General features: G+C 41.4%; 1 protein-coding gene across 1 annotated transcript in view; it reads right to left on the bottom strand.

The window, feature by feature from the left end:
• Positions 1-17,165, bottom strand: part of RHCG (Rh family C glycoprotein) — a 132,854-nt gene that overhangs the window by 40,728 nt on the left and 74,961 nt on the right. The window contains exon 3 of the mRNA XM_056569253.1: positions 2,941-3,091. Within this exon, the coding sequence (XP_056425228.1) occupies positions 2,941-3,091 (151 nt within the window). The remainder of the gene's footprint in view (positions 1-2,940; positions 3,092-17,165) is intronic.

Here is a 17,165-nt window from a genome sequence, read left to right as displayed (position 1 = left end):
AAACAAGTCAGGAACATAACGGGAATACCACAAAGCTACAAACAGATATACCAGGCATGATATAGCATACTAACATACAGTTCAAGAACCAGGAACAAGAATAACGGCAATTATGATAATATGAACAAGACTAGATATGAGGATAAATATACAGCAGACAAAATCAGAAGATGTAGGGGATGAACAGGGTAACTGAATATCAGAACACTAAACAGGTCAGGAAATCAAGAGCACTGTTCATACTGGACTCCAAACAAGGAACGCACTAGACACGCCACTCCAAGCATGAAGGGGCATCAATACTAAAGCCAAAAAGGTTCCTAGCTAGCGGGCACACTGTGTGAACAGGATACTAGCCTAGGAGGAAACAAACATCCTAAAGATAAACAAACACAGGTACAGACACAAGACTAACTCACTCCTAGATAGACGTACTAGCACAAGGCTTGGAACAGAATTCTATCCTAGGAGATCCAGGATCAGACAAGGGTCAAAACAGGACTGACAAAATGCACAGTGTAAATACAGACTCAGAAAACATAAAGCATATGCAGAATGATACAAGAATACTAAAACCCGACAAAGGTACTAAAACAAAGCAGGCTAAAATCTAGATATCAGACAGGACAGATAACCATGATTAAAACTCAGCATACATGGGCTCAGACAGACATAGTGAACATAATGCAAACATGGTCACAGTAACAGGTAAAATTACCAGCCCACAACAGCACTTATATACACTCCCAGTGCTGAAGGACTGAAAGGTTAACTCTTCCCAAACCAGGGAGAATAAACGCAGAAATTGTTCAGACATAAACATAATGTCAGAACGGGCCCTAAAGCAGAAAAATGCAAAATACAGATACACGGACATTACACTTTTCGTTCTTTTAAATGACATGTCTCTTCTAGAGTTAACAGGGCTTTCTGGTAGTTTAAAGTTAACCTCCCTGGCGGTATGATTCTGTCTGGAAATTTGTACCAAAAGCGGTACAATTTTTTTAACTGAATTTCACATCTCCCTCCGCCCATTTCACATCTCCCCTGTCACATTCCCCCTCTCCCTTGTCACATCCCCCGTCACATTCTCCCCCCTCCTTGTCACATTCTCCCCCCTCCTTGTCACATTCTCCCCCCTCCTTGTCAAATTCTTCCCCCTGTCACATTCCCCCCCTTGTCACATTCCCCCCCTGTCACATTCCCCCCCTTGTCACATCCCCCCCTGACACATTCCCCCCCTTGTCACATTCCCCCCCTTGTCACATTCCCCCCCCTGTCACATTCCCCCCCTTGTCACATTCCCCCCCCCCTGTCACATTCCCCCCCCCCCCCTGACACATTCCCCCCTTTGTCACATCCAATCCACCCCCCCCCCCCCCCTGTGTCACCTTGTCTTGTCCTGCAGCAGGATACACTGGGTTTGCCTGCAGATTTCAAACCTAGTGTATTTCCTGCAGAACAAGTCCTTTCCCCTTCAGCCAATCACAGGCTTTACACCACTGCGGCCTGTGATTGGCTGAAAAGTGAAAGGTCCTAGAAGATGAATAGTGAAGAGAGGACACCCCGGTCCGCACGGAGGGGAACGGCATCTGCAGGGACCGGGACTAGGTGAGCAAAAGTATTTTTTTATTTTATTACTTCTTCCTTTTACACTTAGCTCAGTGTTTTTCTAACAGGGGGCCTCCAGCTGTTGTGAAACTACTACTCCCAGCATGCCCGGACAGCCTTTGGCTGTTCGGGCATGCTGAGAGTTGTAGTTTTGCAACAGCTGGAGGCCCCCTGGTAGGGAAACACTGACTTTTAGTATTTTTCTTTACCTGCTCTGGCCGGCCCCCGCAACGGAGCTGACCCGAGCAGATAATCGCATGTTTTCCCGGGGGCTGCATCGCTATATCGCATTGCTTTTGCGATATATCGTGCAGCCCGGCCGGGAACTCTGCAATTCTACCCCGAGCGTGACTCGGGGTTACCGATCCTAGCAGGGAAAATTAACCCCGAGTCACGCTCGGGAATACCGCTCAGGAGGTTAAATGGGGTTCTCCACCATAAGGTGATTTTAGTACGTACCTGGCAGGCAGTAATGGACATGCATAGAAAGGATCTGCGCTTGTCTTGGGGCTAAATGGCTAGGTTGTGAGATTACCATAACATTGTGGCTAGCTTTTTGTGAACTGGTATTTCCTGTTTGACTTTTCTTTTTTTGACTAAAAATCCCACAATTCCATTTTCCTCCCTCCCACACATCAGCCACCCCACCCATTGAAACATAAATGAGCTACATCCATTCAAAGACCTGTTGTTTTCAATCAGGGAGCCTACAGCTGTTGCATTAGTTGCAGATTGAACTCTCTCCCACCAAGCGATCGCTCCACCCATTGAAGCAGACAGGCTGCCTGTCATCAGCTGACTAATAAGTCAGGTCTCGGCCGCATTGCAACCTGGGAAAAATCTGAGACAATAGTCATTTTGTATGCTGTGAAAAATAAATATTGGTGTGAAAATCACAGAAGAATTGTGAGAAAACCGTCAAACACAGGTACAGACACTATGTTAGGAACTACACTAACTTTACAGCCCCCTGTAGCATAGTAAAATAAAAAAATAAAAATCTCAGAATACTCCTTTAAAATTAACAAATTCCAGTCTGTTGTAATTCTTTTAAAACTTCCAGTAAACCCATTTACATTCAGAGCATCAGGATGTAGTAACAGTAGCTGAAAATGAAACTATTAGTTGACATGTCTGACTGTGTGATTGTATCCAACACAATATATTAAAATATTTGTATCAGTCCATGATAAGTAAATCAAGTGACTCTGTAAATAATAGTAGTCTTTTTTTTAAAGGGGCAGAGGCAGGATTTTTAACAAATTAATTTTATAAATAGTTACTTCAGATTGACATATGTAGATATAGGAAATTAGATGTGTATCTTACATGTAGCTTATGTAGAAGAATGAATTCATTCACAGAGAAGAGGGTCACTTGAAAAAGAGTCATCAGCATCACTTGCACAGGGCTAACCTTGCCCAGAACTCCTCCAAATGCGATACATACAGATCCCACACAGAAGTCGGCATTGATTAAGCTGAAAGAGAGAACATCAAATAATTTCCATTATCTTGATCACATTATTCTTTAATGGTAAATAGATTAATTGGATTTTTGAATTAATTTATAATTGAGCAGAATAAGATGTAGATTCCAAAGGTAGTTTAATAATTAAAGCCCATCTCCACTGATAACTGCAAACATCTGAATAAGTAATATGAGGTAAAGATTGTCTATTTAAATTCTATTAGATCTTTATTAGATCCAGAAAGAATAGAAAAATGGAAGAGCAAGTAGCTGCTAGACTCCTCTGTCGAAGGTGTATCTTCCTGAGAAAGAAAGGATCAGGCAGTTTAATGTCAACATGCCTGATTCTTTTCTTCCCCAATAATATCTGTCTGTGAAAAGGGAATGTGTCAAAAATGACCTTTTCTTTAAATTAATATATTTATAAACTTGTTTTAAGTAATTTTTTGTGATGTTTTTTCTAATTTTCATTTTACTATTTTTATCATGAAATACTGAAATCCTCCAGTTTGCATTCTGGCTACTAAGCCTCGGTAGAAAAAACATTTTAGTACAGACAATATAACATAAATTTAGGTGCACTACTGTGGTAGATGTAGACAGTAACATATGACTAACCCTCAAAATGATGTTAAAATGTAGACATTAGCCAGTATATCCTTATATGAAGGACATACCTGAGCCCACGCACCAACACCAAGGTTTCTCAAGTGGCACTGGACCTAACACTAACCTACCTGTGCCGTATGGGCAATACCAGGGGCCAGTGGGCAATAACAGCAGCATTAGGTCCGACTCACAGCCTGTTCCCAGTTACCTCCAGTGTGGCTGAGCACACATACAATGGGAGGAGGGTGGAAGGCTATGAGCCCCACCCAAGAAGGCTGATATGTTGCCGGCCTCACAGGTGCACCAAAATGCTGCCTGTGATAATGATTGAGGTACATTAGATTTGGAGTTTATACACCTCCAAGTACAACATTTTAACAACAAGAAAAAAACGTGGTTTCAAATGGCAGGAAATTCTCAACCCCAAATGCAGTTGTGCATTTATGCTGGGGGAGCATGAAATGCATATAATGGGGGATGCCTGCAGCAGACTACAAGTGCTTAGCCACACTGGAGTGAACTGGGTGCAAGCTGTGAGTCAGACCTAATGCTGCCGTAATTGCCCACTGGCTCCTGGTATTGCCCATATGGCACAGGTAGGTTTAGTGTTAGGTCCTGCCACTTTGCCACTTGAGAAACCTTGGCGTTGGTGTGCGGGCTCAGGTATGTCCTTCATCTAAGGATATACTGGCGAATGTCTCAATTTTAACATCATTTTGAGGGTTAGTCATATGTTACTGTCTACATCTTCCACAGTAGTGCACCTAAATTTACTAGTATTCAATAGGGTACACATCCACACTTTTCATCGGGTGTAGGATATCATTGTGGCACTTGTAGTCTGTTGCAGCCATCCTCCATTGTATGCATTTTATGCTGGGGATCGCCCATAGCAACAGACCACAAGCACAGTATCTGCTCCCCCAGCATAATTGCACAAATGCATTTGGGGTTGAGCATTTCATCCCATTTGAAACCACATTTTTTTCTTGTTGTACAGACAATTTTACAGTGAAAGATGACCAGTATATAGATAAGATGAGATCAGGCCATTCATAGTAAGTAATAATTAGAACTCAGCCTTCCCCCCTTCCTGCACAATGAGCTCTGCACAGGTCACAGAGCATGCCTAGGGAACGCTCCCATTCTAGTGAATAGGTTCCCCTTCAGCTCCATGTCTTTGGGTCTTGCTGTAAAGCATATCTCTAAATGTTAAAGGGGTACTCCGGTGGAAAACTTTTTTTTTCTGGTGCAAGAAAGTTAAACATATTTGTAAATTACTTCTATAAAAAACATCTTAATCCTTCCAGTACTTCTTAGCTGCTGAATACTACGTAGGAAATTATTTTCTTTTTGGAACACTCTCTGCTGACACCTCTGTCCATTTTAAGAACTGTCCAGAGTAGGAGAAAATCCCCATAGCAAACATATGCTGCTCTGGACAGTTCCTAAAATGGACAGAGATTGCAGAAGAGAGCACTGTGTTCCAAAAAGAAAAGAATTTCCAATGTAGTATTCAGCAGCTAATAAGTACTGGAAGGATTAAAACATTTTTAATAAAAGTAATTTACAAATCTGTTTATCTTTCTGTCACTAGTTGATTTAAAAAAACAAAAATTCCACCGGAGTACCTCTTTAAAAGGAGCTCAGGCAAGATGGATGAAAAAAAAAATCTGAAAATAGAAACAGATAACAAAAAGTCACTTGAGGACTTTTGGTTCGAGGTTTCCCAGAATACTCTGGCTCCACGTATAGCCAAAGGGAGAGATTCAGTTCACAGGAAATTGCTCTTAATGCAAATGTATTGCCTAATTACTGTTATTGCGTTACTGTGTTTTAGTAGTATAATATAAAACAAACTGTTCCAGTTTCATTGTTACCTCAAAACTCTAATGTACACTCAAAACTATTTTGCCAGTCTAGAAAACAAAGCCCTACCTAGGGTGGAAGCATTTAGTCTCTGATATCGTAATACTTATGTGATGTCCCAGTACGGGATGATGTGACCCCGTACTGTCCTCCTGCCCTGTCAGGCAGAATCCCCATTTGCCCCATTTAATGTACTGTTGCTTTAATGTTTGTACCACATGATTGTTACCAAGAGGGCTCCAGTGACCAGGTGACACCACAAGTGACCTATGGGCTCCTTGCACAGCCCCTCTATATAACCAGGGAAGGTGTTGCAGTCTCTCTCTTCTGCTGTATGCTGAGGTGCATTGCAGTCAAGTTGTTCCAGTGTCGGTGTTCAGAGCATTGGGGACCTCAAGTCCTGCAGCCACAAGTCGGTCATCAGTAAGTCAAGTCATCTTATTATCTGTCACCATCTCTGTCAAGTCAAGTCTATCTGTAGTCACTGTGGCTTGCACTAAAGTCAGTCTAACTACTGCAAATCCCAGCAAGCCTGTGAGGTCCCCATGTGTCACTGGTCACCTCCCTGGGATATTTGGCTGTACTGCGAAGACTATATCACCGGTCTTGCCTCAGTAAAGCTACCGTTATCCTTTATCTGGCGATGGTGTCTTCATTGCCCCTGCCTAACCCAGGATCAGCAGTATTACCTACGGGTGGTTATGGCTATACCACGCCCTGGCATCACGAAAAGAAGGGGTTAATATCATCTGCCCCTTGGGCCATAACATCTGCCCTGCATCTACCCCGCATTGCAGCCCGAGTCCACACTTAGTTATTTTAATCTTAAAGGGGTTATCCACCATATGGTGATTTTAGTACGTACCTGGCAGACAGTAATGGACATGTTTAGGAAGGATCTGTGCTTGTCTTGGGGCTAAATAGCTATGTTGTGAGATTACCAGAACACTGTGGTTAGCTTTTTGTGAACTGGTATTTCCTGTTTGACTTTTCTTTTTTTTACTACAAATCCCACAATTCCATTTTCTTCTCTCCCACACAACAGCCACCCCACCCATTGAAACATAAATGAACCTGTGGTTTTCAATCAGGGTGCCTACAGCTGTTACATTAGTTGCAGATTGATCTCACTCCCACCAAGCGATCCCTCCATCCATTGAAGCAGACAGGCTCCCTGTCATCAGCTGACTATTGAGTCAGGTCTCGGCCGCATTGCAAGCTGGAAAAATCTGAGATAACAGTCATTTTGTAAGCTTATAAAAATAAATATTGGAGTGAAAATCACAGAAGAATTGTGAGAAAACCGTCACACACAGGTAAAGACACTATATTATGAACTACACTAACTTTACAGCCCCTGTAGCATAGTCAAATAAAATAAATTCCTGGAATACCCCTTTAACATAGCAGTTAATAGTGACTGCATTTGAGAGGTAATTGTAAATTAAAGGGCGACACTTAGAAATTTATCCTCCAGGTGTATTATATATGTGAGAATTAAGCATATGCTAATACCCATGATCATAAATCGTCCCGGTATATTCTATATGTGATGATTAAGCATATGCTAATACCCATCATTATACATTTCTTGACTTGTGTAATATAATGCCTATAAATCCTTTTGTGTTCATACCGGTTGAATGATCTTTAGAGCAACAACAAAAATGTAGATGTATAAAACCTGATGTTTCAAACCTAGTAGTAAGTGAAAGTGTCATGGGAAAAAAGTGACTCCTAAAAGGCTCTTAGATTAAAATGTCACAGGTGGTGACCTAGGATTAGAGGACATATACATAGACGTGTTTTAAAGATGTCAAAGGTCTAGGTTTTCACAGGTTCTTGTTCAGTAAGTGTCACAGAGAATGTGTCCCACTGACTGTAAACATGTTCCCATGTATTGCCTATATAGTAGTTTTCATTTTCTCTGTTTTCAAGAAATATAATGACAGAATTAGTTTATTATTCCCCATCTGTATCCTATAGTATACCCATGGTTACACGTCTAGCAATTTTTTTTAACAAAGTAAATATGTTTAAACTTGCCCTATTCTACCCCCCTATAACTTTCTTATAGACAGCTGTATGAGGGGGTCATTTTTTGTAAATTTTGTTCACATTATTATATCATACTGTTGTTTCTGTGTACCAGCCGTCACACCCCCTCCCATACACATGAATGGAGGGTAAAGTCTCAACGCCGGCCCGTAGATCGCGAGTGGGTCCAGTTGCTGGGGGGAATAACAGGTTTAGGGGCAGAGTACCCCTTTAAGTCTATTAGAATTGCAGTTTGTATCAAAATATGCAAAAAGTCCAAGGATGTTGACCTAGTATTTGGGATTGTATATTTCTCCAGAATTCTGTGGTGTGTGCAAGAAATCCCTGGTGAAATGGCATATATGCATAATGACAAAATGGTAGAGAGGCTCGTATTAACGACGTGATTAATGACTCGAGCTGCCCAAATATCAGCTATACCCATGGTGCCAAAAAGGGGAGATACAAAATATAGAAATTGGGGCTCAGAGTCTTAAATATAGGATTTAAATTAAAACGTTTATTAAATATATGATATAAAATTGTACATATAGGTATAATGTACTGCGGATCACAGGGCCCTTGTGATCCCACAGTAAAATTAATAAATATTTAATATTTATAATCCTTGGCAATTTAATAATAGATATATAATGTTACAATATTAAAAACAATAATATATTAAAAACAATAAATAAGTGTCCACATATCTATAGAAATAATTGAAATTGGTGATTTGTGAATAGCAGTGATAACAGTTTGAGTTGCTATTTTCACAAATATTTGTATCCAGTTAGAAAAGGAAAGTGGTTAAAGTCTTGAATAGAATACAGCAAAGATGAATGGCAATTGTATCATTGTATACTTTTAAAGCAGATTTCAATCCTCTAGGCAGAGGACCCGCAGCTGGAGACACTGCCATCTCCAAATTGTGCAGCGGCAATATGACAAATGAATGAAAAACAGCGTTAGTTACAATAAGTTCCGATCCTCTATGTAGAGGGCTCGCAGTTGGAGACACTGCCGTCTCCTAAATATGCAGCGGCAATAGAAGTAAAAGTGGAAGCGAAAGTCAGCACTTACCGTATTTATCGGCGTATAGCACGCACTTTTAAAACTAAAATTTAAGGCAAAAAGCCTGCCTGCGTGTCACTGATTTAAAGCGGCCGCAACAGCGGCTGCTTGTGAAGTATTAGCAGCATGGCCACGGCCACTTTAAATCAATGACCAGAGGTGGCTCCTCCCCGCTCTGCTTTTAATTTTTCTTACCCCCCCTCCCTCATCATTCCCCCTTTTCCCTGTTTTTCATAGTTTTTTTTATTGTCCTTACCTGGCTGCGCTTTGGCAGATGAGTGACGTCCTCTCCCGGCTTCTCTGCGCGGCATCAGTGACGTCACTTTTCATTTCCTGTAGTCGCCGCACTCCAGCGGTTACAGGAAATGAAAAGTGACGTCCCTGATGCCGCGCAGAGAAGCCGGGAGAGGACGTCACTCATCTGCTTCACTGACCGCAGCCCGCAAGACAGCCGAAGCACAGCCAGGTAAGGAAAATAAAAAAAAACTATGAAAAGCAGGGAAAAGGGGGAATTATAAGGGAGGGGAAGAATAGCATAGGAGGAACATGATGGGGGGATGATGAGATAGGGTGCAGGGATGATGAGACAGGGTGGGGGATGATGAGACAGGGGGAAATTCTGAGGGGGGGAATGTTGGGGGGACATGATGAGACAGGGTGGGGGGAATGATTGGGGGACATGATGAGACAGGGTGGGGGGATGATGAGGGGGGAAATGATGAGGGGGGAATGATGGGGGACATGATGAGACAGGGTGGGGGATGATGAGACAGAGGGAAATGATGGTGGGGGGAGGCACTAAATGCTTAATGTCTGTATGGCTAGTGGTGGTCTATGACAGGGGGTATATTGAGATATGGGGGGATGATGAGACATGGGGGTGGCAATGAGAGGGGTAAATGTGGCACAGAGACTGATCAAAGGGAAGGAATGATGTGGCACTGGAGGGGAAGGGACCAAACTGAGGTGCAGAAGAAAACAAAGTTGGGGGGATGATGTGGCATTTAGTCCAAGTCATTTATTTTACTTTTTTTTTTTACTTAAATTTCCCTGTTAAAATGGGGGTGCGTGTTATACGCCAGTGCGTTTTACACGCCGATAAATACGGTATATGGCAAATGATGATCCTTTGTGCAGAGAAATTGCCGCTGGAGACACTGACATCTCCTATATGCGGCGATATTATGATGTAGAAAGCAGCGCTTATATCTATAGTCAGAGTGAGTACCTTATGCAGATAACGCTGGTTGTCAGACGGGTCCTGGTCCCTATATGGAGGATGCGCTGCTGGAGGCTCGGCAGCCTCAGATATGCAGCGATAGAAGTAGGCTCCGTCAATGAGTACTGCAGCTGTTGTCCTGCTAGCAGTAATGCTGGGCGTCGGTCTCCTCATGGTGGGGAGTAGCACGTACTGTCAGGGGTTGATTGACAGAAGTGATGAATTTTTTTGAGAAAGCTGTATTCTTTGAGTAAAGGTGATGTGGCACTTGGAATAAATGATTGAAGCTGGGCGCATTTCTGGTCCTCCTTAGGACCTTTCTTCAGTAGCAAAAAATAAATGTATTACACTACCTAGAGGATTGAAATCTGCTATAAAAGTATACAATAAATGATACAATTGCCATTCATCTTTGCGGTATTCTATTCAAGACTTTAACCACTTTCCTTTTCTAACTGGATACAAATATTTGTGAAAATAGCAACTCAAACTGTTATCACTGCTATTCACAAATCACCAATTTCAATTATTTCTATAGATATGTGGACACTTATTTATTGTTTTTAATATATTATTGTTTTTAATATTGTAACATTTTATATATATATATATATATATATATATATATATATATATATATATAATTATTATTATTATTATTATTAAATTGCCAAGGATTATAAATATGTTTTAATTTTACTGTGGGATCACAAGGGCCCTGGGATCTGCAGTACATTATACCTATATATACAATTTTATATCATATATTTAATAAACGTTTTAATTTAAATCCTATATTCAAGAATCTGAGCCCCAATTTCTATATATTATATATGCATAATGTACAAACAAGTGAGGTTAAACATGTCAGGGTCTGAGGGACTTATTTTTCTGAAGGGTGTGTGCATTAATGGGTTTGTGTTAAAGGCGTTATCCAGGAATAGTAAAACAGAGATGATTTCATGCAAGAACAGCACCACAACTGTCCTCAAGTTGTGAGCGTTATTGCCGCTCAATTCCTTTGAAGTGAATGGAGCCAGGCTGTAATACCACACACAACCTGAGGACAGGTATGGTGATGTTTTTGGAAAACATTTGCTCTGTTTTACTATTTTTGGATAACCCCTTTTATGGGTTTGTTTGGGGACATAACTTTTTTTTTTACATATGGCTGGGGTACCAATAAAAATAAAGCAGATGTGATACTCACCTACCCCAGCGCCTGCCGCGCTCCCCCCGTTCTCCAATGGCGGCGCCGCTATACAATCGCGGGTCGCCGTTAGTTGCTATGGAAGCAGGAGGTCAGATCATGACCTCCTCTCTGCCTGCTACGGAAGCCTGTGAGATCCAGCCAGAGGATCGCACAGGCTGTAGTGTCTGCAGCTCATCAGGTTATACTGTGCTGCAGTACAAATGTATTGCAGCATAGTATAACCTATAAAAAGTGTAAAAAATAAAATAAAAAGTTCTTCAATAAAAGTATGAAGTGTAAAAAAAAATAACAAAATGCCCCTTTCCCAATAAAAGCCCTGTATTATCACCAAAAAAGATCAAAAACACAAATCATATACATAATAGGTATTGCCATGTCCGTAATGACGTGTACTATAAAAATATAATGTAAATTATGCCGCACGGTGAACGCCGTAAAAAAATACATCAAAAAAAGTGCAAAATTCGTCAATTTTGGTACAAATAGCGGTACAAAAGGAAGCACATAGCACAAAAATTATACCAATAAAAAGTACAGCTCATCCTGCAACAAAAAATATGCCCTTACTCAATGGCGTCAAACGAAAAATAAAAAAGTTACAGCAGTTGGAAAATGAATGGCAGAAAAAGAATTTTGCTTAGAAAAGGAAAAAGAACATTGAAAGCTTTATAAAATGGGTATCGCCATAATTGTACTGACCCACAGAATAAATATAACATCACTTTTACCACACAGTATACACCATAAAAAATTATTTTAAAAAACGCCTAAAATTTTCCAGTTTTTCACAATATTTTGAGGTTTTTCACCAAAAATACTGCATGTGTCAACAAAAATGCACCACTTATATAAAGTACAATATGTCATGAAAAAACTATTTCAGAATCGCTCTGCTCAGAAAAAGCCTTCTAAAGTTATTACCATTTAAAGAAATACATGCCAAATAAAAAAAAAAAAAAGAGCCTGGTCATTGAGGTAAAAAATGGGTCCGTCCTTAAGGGGTTAATCCTTCCAGTACTTATCAGCTGCTGCATACTACAGAGGAAGTTCTTTTCTTTTTGAATTTCCTTTCTGACCACAGTGCTCTCTGCTGACACCTCTGTCCATGTCAGGAACTGTCCAGAACAGGATAAGTTTGCTATGGGGATTAGACAGTTCCTGACATGGACAGAGAGGTAGGAGAAGAAGAACAAAAGGACCTCTGGAATCCCGGCGTTGCCGATCAACACATCTAGACGGTGTATTTTAACAGAAATCCTGGGCAGGATTACATTTATTAAAATAAAAAATGTAGCATACAGCATACAAGTAGATTACGCGTTTCAAAGGGAAACCCCTTCTTCCTCAGATCAGTATGCAGTATGCCTCCTCAATTTCTGATTGCTTTCCACCTGAAGAAAGAGCAACGCCATTCTTCAGGCGTAAATTTCCAAGGGGATTTTCCGTTCACAAATTCCGCTTCACAAATTCCGAAGTGTGAATTTGTGAACGGAAACCCATTCACTGCACTATACATTTTAGTAAGCGGAATTTCTGCCTGCAATTTCAAAGCGGAATTGCAGGCGGAAATTCCGTAGTCTGAAACAAGCCTAAGAGTGGAGTGTAGTTTTTTTGTGTTTTTTTTTCCTGACAGGTATTCTTTCACAGTATTTACTAATGTTTAGTGTTGAGCGGCATAGGCCATATTCTAATTCGCGAATATTCGCGAATATATGGACGAATATTCGTCATATATTCGCGAATATTCGCATATTCGTAATATTCTCGTTTTATTTTCGCATATGCGAAAATACACGTGTACAAAAATTTGGGTATGCGAAAATGCGCATATGCGAATTTTTGCATATGCGAATTTTCGCATGACAATCTCACACAGTAGTATTAGAGCCTTCTTTACATCACACAAGCTGGAAGCAGAGAGGGGTGATCACTGTGATGTGTACTGTGGAAAAAAAAAAATAAAAAAAACGAATATTCGTAATTACGAATATATAGCGCTATATTCGCGAAATTCGCGAATTCGCGAATATGCGATATTCGCGAATAATATTCGAATTGCGAATATTCGCGAGCAACACTACTAATGTTTCCCTACTTTTTTTTTTTTTTACAACTGCTCCAAGCTGTGAGGTTTTCCAGAGCTTAAATCCACCACTTTTTATGTGGGAACATTAGTAAACGTATTGGGATTTTGCTAAAATGATGGACACACCCCTTTTCGGCGACTGCGCCCCTTTTTCCTGGTGACCACCCCGCTTTTTTTGTTTTCAGAGTAAAATTTTTTGCTTGCAACTTCTGGTGCACGAGGGTGCTACACAATTTGGGAGAAAACTGTTGGGATCACTTTAGTAAATAAACCCCCATTGTTTTTCGTCGTAAAGAGTTCCTCACAGAACAAAAGGAGAGAAAATGAATGCACCATAAACAATGTACACCCATATGAGGCAAAAAAGTTTTAAGGTTTATTAAGGCAAGAACAGAAAAGTAAAGTGGACTGTGACAAGTGGTGGTAAAACAGGGGAAGTGTCAGTTCTCCTGTATGAGATAGACAAGGGGTCTAAGAACAAAAGGCAAAAGGCTGCAAATGCTGTGTGTGAACAGTGAGTAAAGGTTGCTGGATGCATGTTTTAACTGGCAGGGAAAAGCCCTCCAGTCACCAATGCTGTATTGTATAGTTAGTGGTTGGATGGCCTAGGTTTTTATTTTGATTCCTGTGTTATGTTTTTGTTTATCCTGCAACCTGTCTGATAAAGCTGGCGAGGAGCCAGTCTTGCATGGGGAAATTGTTGTCTGCATGCTGAATGAAGTAAAAACGTGTCATTTTGGCTGTGGCAAAGGATGATCCCAGAGTGAAATTTCACAAATGGTTGAGGATGTGGGCAACACATTGGAGCCATTTCTAGGGGCAACGATCCTAACAATAGGTGGCTGTCGGTATAGCAGAAGCATCTGCCCAGTGTGTCAAAGCAGCGGTGAGCCGTGTGGGACTTTGTCATAAGGGGGTTGATGTTGAAATGCCGTTGCTAAGGGCAACCGACATGGACAGCAACCGGCTGTCACCAAGATGGATGGTATGGTGAGTGCTTTGATGAAATTGGCTGCAGCTCAACAAGAAGATGTCTGCACATCTGATTTTCCTCAGTTCAGGAGGCCAGAAAAGATGGACGTGAGCAGGCCTGGTGCAAGGATTTCTGCCACCCTAGGCAAAAGCTCATTTTGCCACCCCTTGACCCCAACCATGTGCTCCGCCCTTTGACATGCCCCTCCTTACTACTGGGGTGACACACTGTAACAAACCTCCTCATTATACAATCACTTTACTACTAGAGTGACGCACTGTAACAAACCTCCTCCTCATGTAATCACCTTACTACTGTGTGGAGAGGTTTTGCTGGATGGGTGGGTGCTTCGGAGGCTGGCTAACTTTATTGGTGCGGCAGAGCCGCACCCTCATCAAGAGTGCCCTCTAGGTGGCTGCCTATTTAGCCTATAGGCAGAGCCATCCCTGGACATGAGGACCTGTGAGTTGCTGGTGGGTGGAATCCCACTGTTGGTGGATCTGGACTGTCACCAGGCTGTATCAAGAGTCATGCTGGACATAATACTCTTTTTGAAGACCCGACCAGAGCCTGGTAAAACTGTTCTGGTTGACTTTGACACCTGTTATGGGACAGGGAGCCATGTGATGGAGCTGTGTGCAGAGCTTGATGTGGAGATTATACTGGGCAGAGACTTTCCATATTTTTGGCAGTTGTGAAAGAGGGAGAGTGTACCAGAGAAATTACACACAAAGGTTTGTTTACAGAAATTGTGTTCATAATAGAGGATGTAGTAACTATTTACATTGCTGTGTATTTTGTACGGGCTGTTCGGAGAGAGACCAATATGGGTCCTCAAAAGGCTCCCTTTTGAGCTTTTTATGTGCTTCAGATGTGATGTTCTTTTCTGTTGTTGCCCTAATAAACTTTATTAATTTTTTCATCATGAGTATGTGCATTGTTTATGGTGCATTCTTTTTCTCTCTTTTTTTTGCTAAGATTTATGGTTTGCACCCATTAGCACCCTGCTAAGCACAAGAGCTGAGCACCCACTGTTTTGTACCTATACAGTCCCTCAGTGTCCAAAGAACTGAAGCATAGCTGTAGAGGTAGCAACCTTACCCAGGTCCTAGTGCCTCATTTTTACAAATAGCACAAGGGAGGTTGGGTCTTGTTACAGTTTTTTAGATGCCCAAGAGCTTTACGTTGTAAACTTGAAGTGTTTTTCAAGGAATAGTATAAAAAATATTTTCCTCACAATTTTTGGTGGGTATGAGTCGATTAAAAACGTAAGTCTGACACTAACTTGAAGGTTACTTTCGCGTAATATGAATGTGACAAGATAATGCAGATAAATTTGAACGAAAGTTGAAAGTGTGCAGAAATGACTTTTGGACAAGAGGGCACAGCAAGGATCATAATAGGGTTTTACTGTCCTTGCATTGGAATAAGGAGACGTAGAGATAATCAGATTGTTCTATTAAACCTGTTCCTGTATATTTATACATAGATATGAAACTCAAACGGAAAACATGACTTTGTGCCCCAGGGAAAATGACTACGTGTTACACTATGCCTTCAGCATCAGATAGAAATCAACATCATTTGGAGATAAGATTTTAATTTGAATGGAACTGACTTTTACTTCTGCAAGAAGAATTTCTATGACCGAAGAACAAACCATTACCTGTTAATTTTGAGTATAAAACTGAATACAGTGGTCCTTCAAGTTATAATGGCTTCAAGGTGCAATATTTTAATGTAGGGCTGTTCGTAATTATGTAATTCAAATGGCCCGGCCGATGAAGAGGTGCGAGCATTGGGCCAATCAGCTGTGGTGCCAGTGCTCATTTGTCTCAGGGATATTTAAGCTGCCTTGTAGCTCAGTCATATACCCAAGATTGTTGAATATCCCTTAAAGGGGTACTCCTGTGCTTCAGCGTTCTGAACATTTTGTTCAGAATGCTCGAAGCCAGAGGCAGTGATTGTGATGTCATGACCACGCCCCCTCATGGTGCCACTCCACATCCCCTCCATTTATGTCTATAGGAGGGGACACGTCGGCTGACACGCCCCTTCCCATTGACATGAATGGAGGGGTTGTGGTGTGGCGTCTCGACCACTGCTGCAGGAACCTGGCGTTTGTTTAGAATACCGGGTGCTGCGGGAGATTGCAGGGGATCCCCACAATCCCCACTATAAGATGTCTAGCAGCGGAGTACCCCTTTAACTAATGTTCATGATTCTCTGTTTATTTCTTTTGTGACCTGACCTCTGCCTTCATCCACCCATACCCCTTTGCTTCACCCATTTTTTCATATTTTTTGTCTGTTTTCATTCATACTTTGTAACTATGTAACTTCTAAGATTATTGTATCACTAAAGGTAAAGCAGTTTAGTGAACTTGTCTGAATTATTCCAGTCTGCTCTTGTCTTTTTTTAAAGAAAATCTTTGAATGGGAATAGAGATCTAAAATGTTTATGTTTCTGTAAAACAAGCAAGGTTACACTAGGAATTCTTGTTAAAGTTATTGATTAATCCAGACGACCCCTGCAAGCAGATCTCAATATTTTTGTATCACACATTGTACAATGCAATCATAGTTTAAAACCCGAGTTTTATTATTGTTTACAATATTTAAAAAGACATTTGTAGTTAAACAATGAATGACATGTGTTTAGCTCTTGTATAGATGACCTCACAAAGTAGTGAGACATTTCTTAAAGGGGTACTACCGTGCTGTCAACTTATCCCCTATCTAAAGGATAGGGGATAAGTTGCCTGTTCGCGTGGGGTCTCGCCGCTGGGGACACCCCGCTCTCATCAGGCACCGGAGCGAACATCCGCTCCGGGTCTGATGACAGGGCCAGTGATCGTGCCGTCACAGCTCCGCCCCCACGTGACGTCACACTCCGCCCCTCAATGCAAGTCTATGGCAGGGGGCGAGACAGCTGTCTCGCCCCCTGCCATAGACATACATTGAGGGGCGGAGCGTGACGTCACATGGGGGCGGAGCCGTGACAT

The sequence above is a fragment of the Hyla sarda genome, chromosome 4, assembly GCF_029499605.1.
Source record: "Hyla sarda isolate aHylSar1 chromosome 4, aHylSar1.hap1, whole genome shotgun sequence".
NCBI classification, from domain to species: domain Eukaryota; kingdom Metazoa; phylum Chordata; class Amphibia; order Anura; family Hylidae; genus Hyla; species Hyla sarda.
Note: the sequence above shows the minus strand (reverse complement) of the source record. Positions and strands in the feature narration are given on the sequence as shown.